A 12,316-nucleotide genomic window follows, 5' to 3' on the forward strand; every position below is an offset into this window, starting at 1 on the left:
TACATAACTTCCGCCCCCACCTTTGTTTTTGCATTTTGTCTTTCATTTTTACATCTGCGCAGTAGAACATGAGCAGCAGAGTCACATAAATCCGCCATTTATAAAAAGACAAGCTTCCATCATTAGTAGCTGCAATTTTTTACTCTCATGTCCTGGCCAGCTAAACCACACCATAGTCAACTGACCAACTATAGACAAGGGTCTGGCTGGTTTAAAAAATGTGACAATCCAGCATCAAATCAAGCCAAACACTGGACCAGACGGGACCAGATCAGACTTGACTTGGCAGCTACCGTCAGATGAAATACTGTGACGCCGTTGTTAGCGCTATGCCACCAGAGGCCGGCCATGGTTGCTTTTTAATTGGCCAGAATGGTCATATTGACAAATGCTGTTTCAATTGGTATGACTACAATTAATTCTGTTTAAGCTAGTACTGGACCGGACCTGCACCAACAGAAATTGATCAGAGTTGGTCTCTAGAGTTGGATTGAGTCTAGAGACATTCCTCAGTTTGGTTTCCGTCGAAAAGATCCATATGCTGTGTCGTGTTAAAGAAGAGCAGTTTCACGCAGCATTGCTGTGAATATCAGCTGAAAATACCACCTACATTGAGGGGGAGGATCTGCAGTAGAAAACAAAATCAAGAAACCTGGTACCAAAAGCGAGTCAAGCTGGTAAAATGCAGTGGAAATTAGTCGTTCAACATACGCCCCTACTGACTGTCGAGATTACAAACTCTGGGCCTGTCAGTGAGTCAGTATCCTTGGGGATTCTTTTCTTTGTAGGTTCAATATTGTGAAAGTCTGCTTCAGCTTTACACTCAAAGTTGTGAATCACTGCTGCAGAGCTTTGAGCAGGTTCCAGGTTTCCTCTGCCAGCCCAGCAGACATTATGGACAGCTCATTGAATGATGCCTCTGTCTCCTCTCTGTGAACTCTGCTGCCTGATCCGATCACACCCACCGCTGCTCCCTCTCAGTCTTTCCTCTCTGTGTTCTGTGAGTGGATGTGTGGTTGGGCTCCCATGCCGGACACAGTTCAGCTTGGCGGAGCCCCAAAGAACCACAAGAACTCTGACCCTGTTCTGGCTCGCTACAATCAGCCCTTTTCTTTCCCCTCAGATCCCCTCTGTCTTCTCATTTTCCTCCCCTCTGCTCTCCACCTTTTCTCTCCCTCCCCAGACACACAATAAAGTGTAGTGTTTTGGGTGGCAGGGGCAGGGCTGGAGAGTATTCTGGAAAATAGACTTCACGCCACATCATAACTTCCACATGTTCTTCCTGGTTTCCGAGGGCCCATATCTGCTCCAGATTCACAGCTGCCTCATTTAGATTCATCCTAATGTGCATCTACTCTCTGATGCTGTGTCTCAATCTGCGTACGTCTGTACTCGCATCTGCTGTTGTGAGTTCCAAACGTGAATACCATTACAAAGTATGGCTAAATGCAGTGCACTATAAGAGGTGCACTCAAAACCGTCTAAAAGACAAGTTTGGAATACAGTGGTGCAATGATGACGTATTTTTACAGGTCGACCCGACCCGTTACAAGTCCCTCAACACAAGAAAGGAGATTCTTCCAATGGATTTCAGTATATTGCAGAAAATAACACATGTTTATGATACTGACACATATTATCTAACGTTAGGCTTTAAAAGAACAGCGTCACGGTCACATCGCTGCACATCACCACCGCTAAGCTCAAGGCGGCTAATGTTTACCTGATGACGTTTAGTAGTCTCTTTTTGGGATTCACAAGTGGGTATTTAAAAATATCTTAAGCTCGTCTTAACCACAGACGTTATTTCATGCATCTAACCAAAAACACATTAAACAAAAGTTGCCTTTAGGCCAGGGAACATGAAGTGTTAAAAAGGTAACTCATTTCTTAATGTTTGACTGGGCAACCTAAACGATCGGCATTGTGTCTGCGTAATGGAAATAAAGCCACCAGTCAGGTTGCACTCCTGTAAATGCAGCACTATACAAATAAAAGCGATACATCTAGGTTTATTTTACAATTCAAGCAACACTACACTGGTGTCACAAAGAAACCAGAATTCATTATATCAGGTAATCGAGAAGTTAAATGATTAGCTACCACAAACGATAATGTTACTAGATAGCTAGCAATTATTGACAGAGAGACACAGCAGCCGTGTGCAATTTGAGACAACAGTAGCAGTCAGGATTCACACAATGCATAAGTGTTCTCAGTGCAAGACATGCAGTGTACTAAGGGAGGTACCCACATTTAGACACAGCACAATACTTTCTTTATCTGATGGATGTGCCCTTGCCTCTCCTGTCCCTGCAGGTCTCTCCTCCTCTCTGAGCAATCCCTCGATCCAGGCGTCCCTCAGCAACTGCCAGCTGCAGTCGTCGCTCAGCAATCCCTCCATCAATTCGTCCTTGCGCATGTCCAGCAACTCCCCCCGGCGACGGACAGCACCCATCAGCCCTCTGACATTGTCTCCAGGGACCGAGCAGCGCAGGGGTCTGGCCAAGCAGCTGTCTCCCACCATGTCCCCCTCGCTGTCCCCCATCACACAGGTACACATCCCTTCACATTACCTTACTAACAAGAGGGTATATCTATATTGTAAGGCACAGAAATTGAAATATAAATGTACATAGCTATACAACTGAATAGAATGAGAAACATGTTGAAACTATGTTGATTTACAGTATAGGGCTCTGACTGTCCTCATGGCCTAATGTCATGACTAAAACTCTTTGTATAAAATGTAGTCGGACGTTAAAGCAAAAAACCCTGGTGCCATGGTTTTCCCCCTGATGGGTTGAGTGTTGTTGAGTAATGACACTACAATCAGAATAAATCAACTTCAACTCTTTAGTGAAGTTTAAGTTAGCCTTCACTGACTCCTGCTGGAATGATCTGTCCTGTGTAGGGAGTTCCTCTGGATACCAGCAACATGCCAAGGGAGCCGCCCCCACCCTATCCGCTTTACCAGCAATCCCAGCATGCAGTGGACCAGGGTCGACAATGCCACCAGCAGCAACAGCAACAACAGCAGCAGCAGCAACAACAGCAGCAGCAGCAGCAGCAGCAGCAGCAACAACAACAGCAGCAGCAGCAACATCAACAACAACAACAGCAGCAGCAGCAACATCAACAACAACAACAACAACAACAACATCAACAGCAGCAGCAGCAGCAACAGCAGCCTCTTTCCTCTCTTCAGAACATCCCTCTGGACTTCAACACGAGCCAAGTAAGTGCTTTGAAGAGCGTCAGGGTGTGTGTGAGTTTGCTGTCTATGCATGCGCACACACACACACCCTGAAAAATATAAAATCATATTCTGCACAGCAGTATATCATTCTCTGAGTTCGGAATTTGGCTTACGTTTGACTATCGTCTTTTCTGACAGCTCAACAACATGTCAGCCTTCTTCAACGACCCCTTCATGGAGCAGCAGTTCAATCGCCAGACCAAGTCCAACCCTTATCAGGTACAGGTTAACACACACACACACACGCACACACACACGCCCCCGCACACACACACCCCACACCACACACTTACTTACTTTACTAGCCAACAGCACACTGAAGCACCCTGTCTTTTTCAGACAGAGGGTGAAAAGAGGTGCAGCAGCACTGGCAGTATGAGAAAGATAAATGTATTTTTGAACATGAAAGCATGTAGACACAGGAGAGATACAAATATGCAACCAGAACATTACCATAAAAGGGCCCCTTTGAAGCAAAAACGACTTTTAATACACAAAGAAGTTGAAACAAAATAAGTTTTTTTAAACAGACGCTTTTCAGAATAAAAGACTCTTTAGAATGGATTTCATGATATCTAATAATCACATTTAATAAGATAATTAAGAACCGAATGTGTCACTGCCTTCAGTTTTCATATTAATATGTTGTCTATGCACTGTGGAAACACGTTGCCTGCCAATGTGAACTCTGCTCGCTGATTCTCTGCACTTTCTCTCGTTTGCCATTTTTTCTCTGCCATCTGCCGTCTAGTTCGACCAGTTCTCTCTGTTGGAGAGCGCGATGAGCTCCACGGCGGGGGGGTCTTGCTTTGACCCCTCCTCCTCCCTGCTCTACTACTCCCAGGCTGCCCTCTCTGGGCTGGGGGGCAGCCACGGCAGCCTGCAGGACCCCATGCACATGAGGTCCAACATGTTGTACTCTAACTGCAGCGGAGGCCTGCCCAACATCATCCTCACTGGTAAGACCTAGCGGGGGGGTCCTTTTCTGTGTGTGCCTCATAGGCCACTAAAGGGGCATCCTGGGAGCGAAACAGGATTGTTTGTTTATAACAGAAACATTTGAGTCTATCGTGTGAAGGAGGGAAAAACAGACACAAAAACACAATTTGAGGAAAAAATGTAACAGGGGGTTAGATGAATGTTCTGGGCAGAAATCCAATGTTTACCATGTTATTGCTTTAAAATTGGGTTTGCCATTTTATGCAGGCAGGTAGAGGTAAGTACATATTATTTCTTGTTTATGAAAACAGATGTTGATGATTGCTAGTACTGATCCGTTTAATGAAACAAAACAACGAGCGAGGACATTTTAATATTCATCTGACGATTATGATTAGGAACAGCGAAGATGGTCTCTGGTTACAAATAAAAAGGGTAGCTGTAGACAGTTTGCAATTAATTGTCTCCAGACAGATGAGCATTTTTAATAATGTTATTACTCTTTTTTCCAGCATGAAAGTGTCACGAGACGCAAGTATAAGTGTCATGTTTGTTTCCTGAAACTGATTCCTCTCTTTAGAGATGTATCATTGTTTGATTGATTGCATCTAGTTCAAACCTGTGATAGACAAAAATCATCAAATATATATTTTAGTTATTAAGTTTATGAAGTTGTTTGTTTTGTCCTCGTTGTGTTTTATGACATTGTGTCTTGTAGTGTTCTCCATAGTTGTTAATGTTTATTTGGGTCCCCTTCAAAAACTCAGAACAGCGTTTCAGTTAGAAGAAAATGGTGCTTGTCAACATGACCGGTGAGACTTCAATGAACTGGGATGGGAAATGTCCGGTTAAATAGTATCTGTGTTTATTATCCAGCTTAAAAACAAAGGATAAACAAAGGCTTTAGAAAGAATGACATCATCAAGGCATGTTTATTTACATTTCATTGAAATGGAGAAATGTTCGCCTGCATAATCACGTAGCGCTGTCTGTAGTGCTATTTCTGCCGAAGCGCATCTATAACATGCAGGTTGTGGATCGTGTGAAGTTTATGCAACAGCTGTCAATTAACACTCCAGCCAGAATCGGCACAGCCGTCAGTAAACGACAGGTTTCAGATCTTTCCTGTCAAAGTCCGGTAAATACCGGCTAACAGAAGCACCGACTCAGCTGTATATGCTTGCTTATATAATACTTAAATATATAGAGGTCGACATTTGTAATAGGAGGAAAATGAACCTTCATACCTCATTAAGGCTGCGTGACTGATGTTTGGGTCTAACCTTGGCTGAACAGACAGTGATACTCTGTTAAAAATGCAACAGTCTGAAAGGGAGAAGAGTGTTAGCTGTATTTATTTTTAAAAGAGCTGTCATGTCTAATGATGAGGACAGTGTGACAGTGTGAGCCATGGCAAGAGGAATTGTTTTCCCGACTGCAGGAACCGCTCACCCATCGTCTGCTTCTCTCTCTCAGATGACTCCAGCCTGTCGAAGGACATCAGCAGCGCGCTCTCCACGGTGCCCGAGTGTTTCGACTCGGAGGACTGCTTCCCGCTGGAGGACGAGCTGCGCATCGAGCCCCTCAGCCTGGACGGACTGAGCATGCTCAGCGACCCCGACATGGTGCTGCCGGACCCCTCCGTGGAGGATACTTTCCGCAGCGACAGACTCTGAACACACACACACACACACACGTGGATTTGCAGTGTAAAGAGTGTAAAATCTGACATGTGCATGCCAACAATCTCTATATGCATAGTGCATGCATCCACTGAGATTCATCAAATGTGAAGTATACACACACTTTTTAAGGAGGAGACTTTTGAACAAACACTGTTTACTCCTGCTTGGTGCAGAGTCCCCCTCACACATCTCTAAGACGGCGTTTTGAATGAGATGCGTCGATGCAGTAGTTGGGATTCAAATCAGCGCCAGGAGCAGAAACAGGTCCAGTTCTGCACTTCAAAAGAAGCACGTGAAACAATCCCCGCTTCTCCTGCTCTCTCATCGCCAGCTCACAGCCCCCCTGAAGCCATGGCAACCACATCGCCATGGTTACGCAGCATAGCAACCCCATCGCCACGCTGAAGAGCAGCAGGAATGCCGACACATGCTTTTCCTTTCCTCGCGGCTCCTGCAAACGTGGAGTGAGCCGTTCACAGCTGGAGTAAAGAAACTACTTCAGGCTCCTGAACAATCATGGTAAAAATGAAGACTAAAAAGATTCTTGTTTATAAATGTATTTCTTTGCATATGTTACCAGATTATTTTTCAAATGTTTGCCACAGATCTATACATTTGAATATACATAAATATAAATATATATATATATCAATTGCAGTCTGATTAGAATGTATTTCAAACTCGAAGCAAAAAGGGCAAACTGTTTACAAAAGATGAGATTGAATAAGTCAATATTACTTAGAGATTTTCTAATTAATAAAGAGATACAATTCTACGATGAATAAATGCTATATTTTCCTTACAATTTGGTTGGATACTTCCCCCCCCCCCCCCCCTCCCCCTGCCCCCCCGGCTGTGGTTTCCTCGAGCAGATCTTTGGCAGCACTGGGACAGCGTCAAAATCCATTTTGAAAATCTTTTTTTTTTTGTACTTGTTTTCCCTCTTGTTTTAAATACTTCTATGTACATTCATTGCATACGTTTTATTTTACATTTTTTACTGACTCGTTATGGCGCTTTCACTGTACTTTAAATAGTGTCGTGAATAAGGGCTGTGGATCCATGATGCCCAAAAATAGCTGTTAGCATTCGGCTTCCTGTCCCGTGTTGTGGCAGTGAACCCCCCCACCCCCCATCTGAACAGTTATTCAGAGAGTCATCATGTGGACATCGGACATCATGTAACATTGCACTTAACCTCTTTTGCACTAATTGGTTCTCAGTGTGTAGGCTGATATTGTAAAAACTGGTAGGGTCCTCTTTTTTTGTTTGTTTGATTGTTTGTTTGTTTTTACCTGATAACCCAAAGAAGTTGAATGAAGCCATTATTGAGAAAAATGACACCTTATGTGACTAATATACATATATATATGTAAAGTCACTGCACATACACATTTCAAAGCGCAAGGGGTGTTTGGTTTCGATATGTGAGAAAGTATACATTTGATTTCCTTGGCTTTGATCATATGGTCCTATAGTGATGTGTTTTTGTGCAGAGCTCATATTTACATTTGATGATGTAATAACCCGGCCTTCAGGGCATTGAGTGCCCCCTGGTGCCTGTTTAAATTAAATCAAAACGTGTCTGAAAAGGATTCGGAGCAAAAAATGCCCTCCTTTTTTTGTGGCTCCTCTTAGCTATGCAACCTTTTCCAGTGCAACCTGTTGAACAGGTGCGCCTTGTGCATTATGCAGTGTTCACAATGTGGGGGATCAAATTAGCCAGAAATCACAATATTACATGTGTCCAGTGTCCACAGTGTGTGTCGACTCTCGATCGATAAGAGGAGCGCCTGCTGGCATCGAACGGATCAACAGTCGGAGAACAAGGATGTCGCGGAGCAGGATTTTAAAACTTGTGCATCATTTTGGACAAACGGTGCATGGCACTGAGTGGACTGTGGGCTCTCTCCCAGTGTATGAAAGAGATTCAGGGGTGTTGGGGTTGATTTCTAAGAGTTTATATATTCAGCTATTATACATTTTGACCTGCTCTCTTGTTAGCTCTTCAGACAGTGGGTTAGTGATGGAGCCACTTTGCAGTTAATTGTGTCTAAAGTGTTTTCTTTTCCTCCCTCTTCCCCCTGCTGTCTGAACGCCTGCCTTCTGCTGCCTTAACATGTTGTATTTTGACTTGACATATTCCAGCAGTGACCTGTATCCGCTAGTTATCCCCTCCCTTTAGCTTTAGCTCTGTTTGGTACTAACTGCGCTTTGTGCTTTTCTGTCTCTTAGTCTCACTGTTTTCTTTTGTGTATTCCTTTTTTTAGCAAAAATGTACAGTTCTGTTATTTAAAGAATTTTTTGTCCACTAGTGTTACTACTTTTTATTTGTAATGTCATTTGTTTTTCCCGAGATATAAAATGTTGTTGGTTTGTAACGTATGTTATAGTGCTTATCTTTCTGATTTAATATAAACAATAAAACTCTATACTGTGTATTAAAGGTGCTGTTGATGTTCCTGCCAGCAGATGGCAGCAGTGTGGTGTAATCGAGATGAAGGTAGACATCCCACAAACAACATCCCTGTGTTTAGTTGGAACAAATACAAGTACACCTTCTTTAGATCTTCCTGTATAGTCTGACAAATTATTATATTTCTAAACAAAACACACTTTTCATTATTTTAATTGTGTTGGGATTCTGTGAGAACAGCTCTGCAAGGTGTTACTGTTTGTTTGGTTTCACAGGCAAGCAAACGTGACTATCAGTTTAGAAACAGAGTGTGATTTTCCATCTAATTAAGGTGCAAAACGTGAAATAATCTTTCTCTCATGTCTTCTATCATTTGCCAATCGTCTATCTCACCAATCTTTAGAAATGTTGGCTTTTACGTTTAAAATGAACGTTGAGAGAAACATCTGAACGTTTAGTTTGTTTTGTCTTTCTCTTAAATGAAGCCTAATTGACCCCGATCCTATTTAAAGAAGACAAGTGTACCCTTTCTTGGTATTCCAGCTGCGTCTACCTCATGAAAGGCCACTACAAACACCTTTTAGGGGAAATTGATGGCAGTAATACTTGTGTTTATTTGCCAAGATCCAAATTGGAGTCAGATGGTAACAATTTGATGGTTTGTTTTCACCACCAGATCACATCTGTCATTTTCCTGAAATGTCTAAACTGCAATCGGGGACATTAAGAGAAAGCCTAATGGTAGCCTGACTGATGAAAAGGCTTTTGTAGTTTAACTTGTTTAACTTTATCCTAATTCAAGAAAATCGTTTTACACCAACAATATGCATTTTGTCCCCTGCCCTTCAGTTGAAATTGTTTAAAGGGGCCCTATTAGGCTCATTTTCAGGTTCATATTTGTAATGTGTGCCTCTACTGTGACATGTTTACAAGCTTTAATGTTCAAAAAGGTCTTTATTTTTCTCATAAAATGTGTTTGAGCGCTAGCCAATAGAAGTGTGAGTTACAGTACATAGTGATGTCACTATGTTACAGAACTAAACAAAGGAGTCAAATAGTGGCCTCTCAGGCAGGGGGGTGAGTGTGTGGGAGAGCAACTCCCTCTGGAGGTCTCTGGGATTTTAGCCTCTGCAGACCATTTACATGCACACAAACCTATATAACACAATAGGGCCTCTTAATGAAAGGATCTCTTTATGACCACTACACAAGAACAGTAACAGGCCCCAAAATGTCTTCTATTATCAATACATGTATACAATACATGTTATTTACTTTACGAGAGAAAAATGCTTATGTTTGCTTTCAACTGTCAAACTACTGGCTCCCAGTTAGGATTTATAAACCTGACATGTGGTGACCAGCAGGTGGTAACTCCAGTCTCTGAGTTCACACACAGCAACTGTATATATACAGAGGAGTGTGTGAGGACAGTATATTGTGGCAGATGGACAGTGTGAGCTCCTGGACATCAGCCAAACTTCACACACAAACACAGTGAGGGAGCTGAACACATAATCACAGTCATCAGTCAGAGAGCTGGAGTCGGTCCAGAGTGAGTCTAGGCAGGTCAGGATGCCAGCTTCAAATTCCTGTGTGTGTGTGTGTGTGTTGTCCAGCTGGTGGGAACCTGAATAATAACTGAGCTGTTGGCAGAAAGTAATTAATGAGGCCTGTTAAGCTATTGGCAAGCTAGCTGTGTAGCAGTCAACTGCTTTTATTATATTTAACTTTTTTTCTGTCAATAACAAGCAGCAACCTGAATGAATGTGAAGGTGCCTACAACGTGCATTCTTTCTGATGGCCAACAGAGGGCTACTGGTGCAAATATAAAGTCTGATTGTCTAGAAGTCTATGAGAAAATTACACATTTCTTACCCCAGTAAGCAATGAGTTATACCTCAGTGAACATTTTGTAAATTAGTGTATGGGCTTAATCACTGTTCTGACTCTTGGTCAATAGAGAACGATATTCATTTTGTAAATGATTGTGCTTTTTAGAGGTAAATAGACTCTAAAGCAGGTTACGTTGTGACTGACAATTTGACTTTGGTGCTCTCCTTGTTCACTTTTTAGAACTTAAACCCTTTCATAGTGGGTTTTTATTCCATTAAAGTTCAAAGTAACATTTTGGTCAATCATGTTTTTTTAAGCATTTGTGTAATGGCAATTTACACGACCCAATGTCCTCTTTGCGGTTACCATGAGTACAAAACAAAATGGTAAAAGTGATCTTACGCAGACAAGATCCCACAATGGCTCCTACAATGTGGGTGTGTTTAGCTCCACCCTCTCGAGTCCCCTCTGGTTTAAAAGCCAAGATGGCGACGGTCAAAATGTCAAACTCGAGGTTACAAAACCACAAACCAATGGGTGACTTACTTCATTATTGTATACAGTTCATGATCCTTAAGAAACTCGGTAATAAAGGATGTAATCAGTTCTAAATTGAGTGACAGGTACTCGAGTACACAGATGAATACATTTAGATAACTTTTTTGGAGCTTTCCATTATATCTTTAATTGTATATCAGTGGACAGGGTTGGCACGGCAAAACTCCTTAAAGCTCCCATGTCATGCTTTTCCGGTTATTACCCGTCCCCTTGTGTGTTATGAAGGTTTTTATGCATGTAAACGGTGTGCAGAGTCAAAACCCTCAAAGTACACCCTGTAGCGAGTAAAACTCTAACACAGAAAATACCTCCCCAAAACGCCTCGTTGGAGATACGTCACTGCCCATTTGAGTCTTCCATTTAGTTCCGGGTACCGCCTGATGTCATGCGGTACCCGGAACGAAATGGACCAATCCCGAAGAGCTATGGCCACACCAGCAGCGGCGTGTTCCTCCTCCAGAGGTTCGAAGAACCGGCATTTCACAGACGAAAGCTTCCAAAACATTGCCCAGTTTGAGGCCGGATATGCACAGCTTGTTTGGACCGTTTGGAGCAGGGGAAGATCTGGGTATACAACCTGTAAGTTTGCATTGTTATTTGTGTATTTATCAAACAAGACTGTTTAAATGTGTAAACTGTGTTGGACTGCTAAGCCATTGACACAGTGCTAACTGTGCTAACTAAGTTGCTAGAGTTTCCATATATCAACTCTAATATCAGCAGATGGCCTTGCATACATGTATCTCATAGCAGGAGAATGTCTGCATTCACACACAAAATACCTATTGACAGTATACTGCGGGTGATTTGCCGGTCAGTCGCGAAACGTAATTACATTATAGCTGGCGTAGCGATCTAACACACGGAGCTTGAGCTAGTTTTGGTCAGAAAAACATTTTTGTGATGCTACGTTGCTAGCGTTTAAATATATCAACTACAATGTCAGCAGATGGCCTTACATGTTTGTCATGGCAGGAGAATGTCTGCAGTCACACACACGGAATACTCATACAGTATACTCCGGTTTACCGTACATTGTGACCGTACATATACTGCATGTAGCTAACGAGGCTAGCTGTATGCTAGCGCAAAACAATGTATTCATGCAAGTTACATTGTATGGTAGCAGAATACCCGTATACGATTGCAATTATAAACACGTTATTGCTAGCCTAATATGAACCACTAGCTTTTGTTCATAGTAGTTTTATTACACTGCATTATAGTTGCCTTTCCTCCAAGCTAACGTTCATATCGTGTTAGCTACCAAGGTAAACAAAGCTAGGTTAGCATATTAGCAGGCAAGCTGTTCATTACACAACTACTACTAACGAATCTAAAACAACTAAGTTTCTCTAATATTTTGTGATTTGCATTTGATTTCGTCCAGCCAGATCCTGGCGGACAATCCATGACGGGGAAGGGATTCTACTGAGGGTGCTAAAAGGCACCGCACCGCACCGGCTGTGCGCAGGCAAGAGGAGGAGGAATGGATGATATACCGTGTATATATGTATATTTATGTTCATTTTGTACATTTCTAAAAATAAAGTTTAATGGAAATACTTAGTAGGCCTATCCTTTCTTCCCTGAATTCATATATAGCAAACCATGATTTGATTT

The 12,316-nt window shown here is 42.4% G+C and overlaps 1 protein-coding gene across 2 annotated transcripts in view; it reads left to right on the top strand.

The window, feature by feature from the left end:
• crtc3 (CREB regulated transcription coactivator 3) overlaps nucleotides 1–6,658 on the top strand; it is a 44,655-nt gene extending 37,997 nt beyond the window's left edge. For both annotated transcript variants that reach the window (XM_034116456.1, XM_034116458.1), the window contains 5 exons: nucleotides 2,320–2,555; nucleotides 2,915–3,238; nucleotides 3,398–3,478; nucleotides 4,011–4,218; nucleotides 5,675–6,658. In XM_034116456.1, coding sequence (XP_033972347.1) covers nucleotides 2,320–2,555; nucleotides 2,915–3,238; nucleotides 3,398–3,478; nucleotides 4,011–4,218; nucleotides 5,675–5,874 — 1,049 coding nt within the window. In that variant the 3' untranslated portion in view covers nucleotides 5,875–6,658. The remainder of the gene's footprint in view (nucleotides 1–2,319; nucleotides 2,556–2,914; nucleotides 3,239–3,397; nucleotides 3,479–4,010; nucleotides 4,219–5,674) is intronic.
• The last annotated feature ends 5,658 nt before the right edge of the window (nucleotides 6,659–12,316 follow it).

Source organism: Trematomus bernacchii, unplaced genomic scaffold, assembly GCF_902827165.1.
Source record: "Trematomus bernacchii unplaced genomic scaffold, fTreBer1.1, whole genome shotgun sequence".
Classification (NCBI taxonomy): domain Eukaryota; kingdom Metazoa; phylum Chordata; class Actinopteri; order Perciformes; family Nototheniidae; genus Trematomus; species Trematomus bernacchii.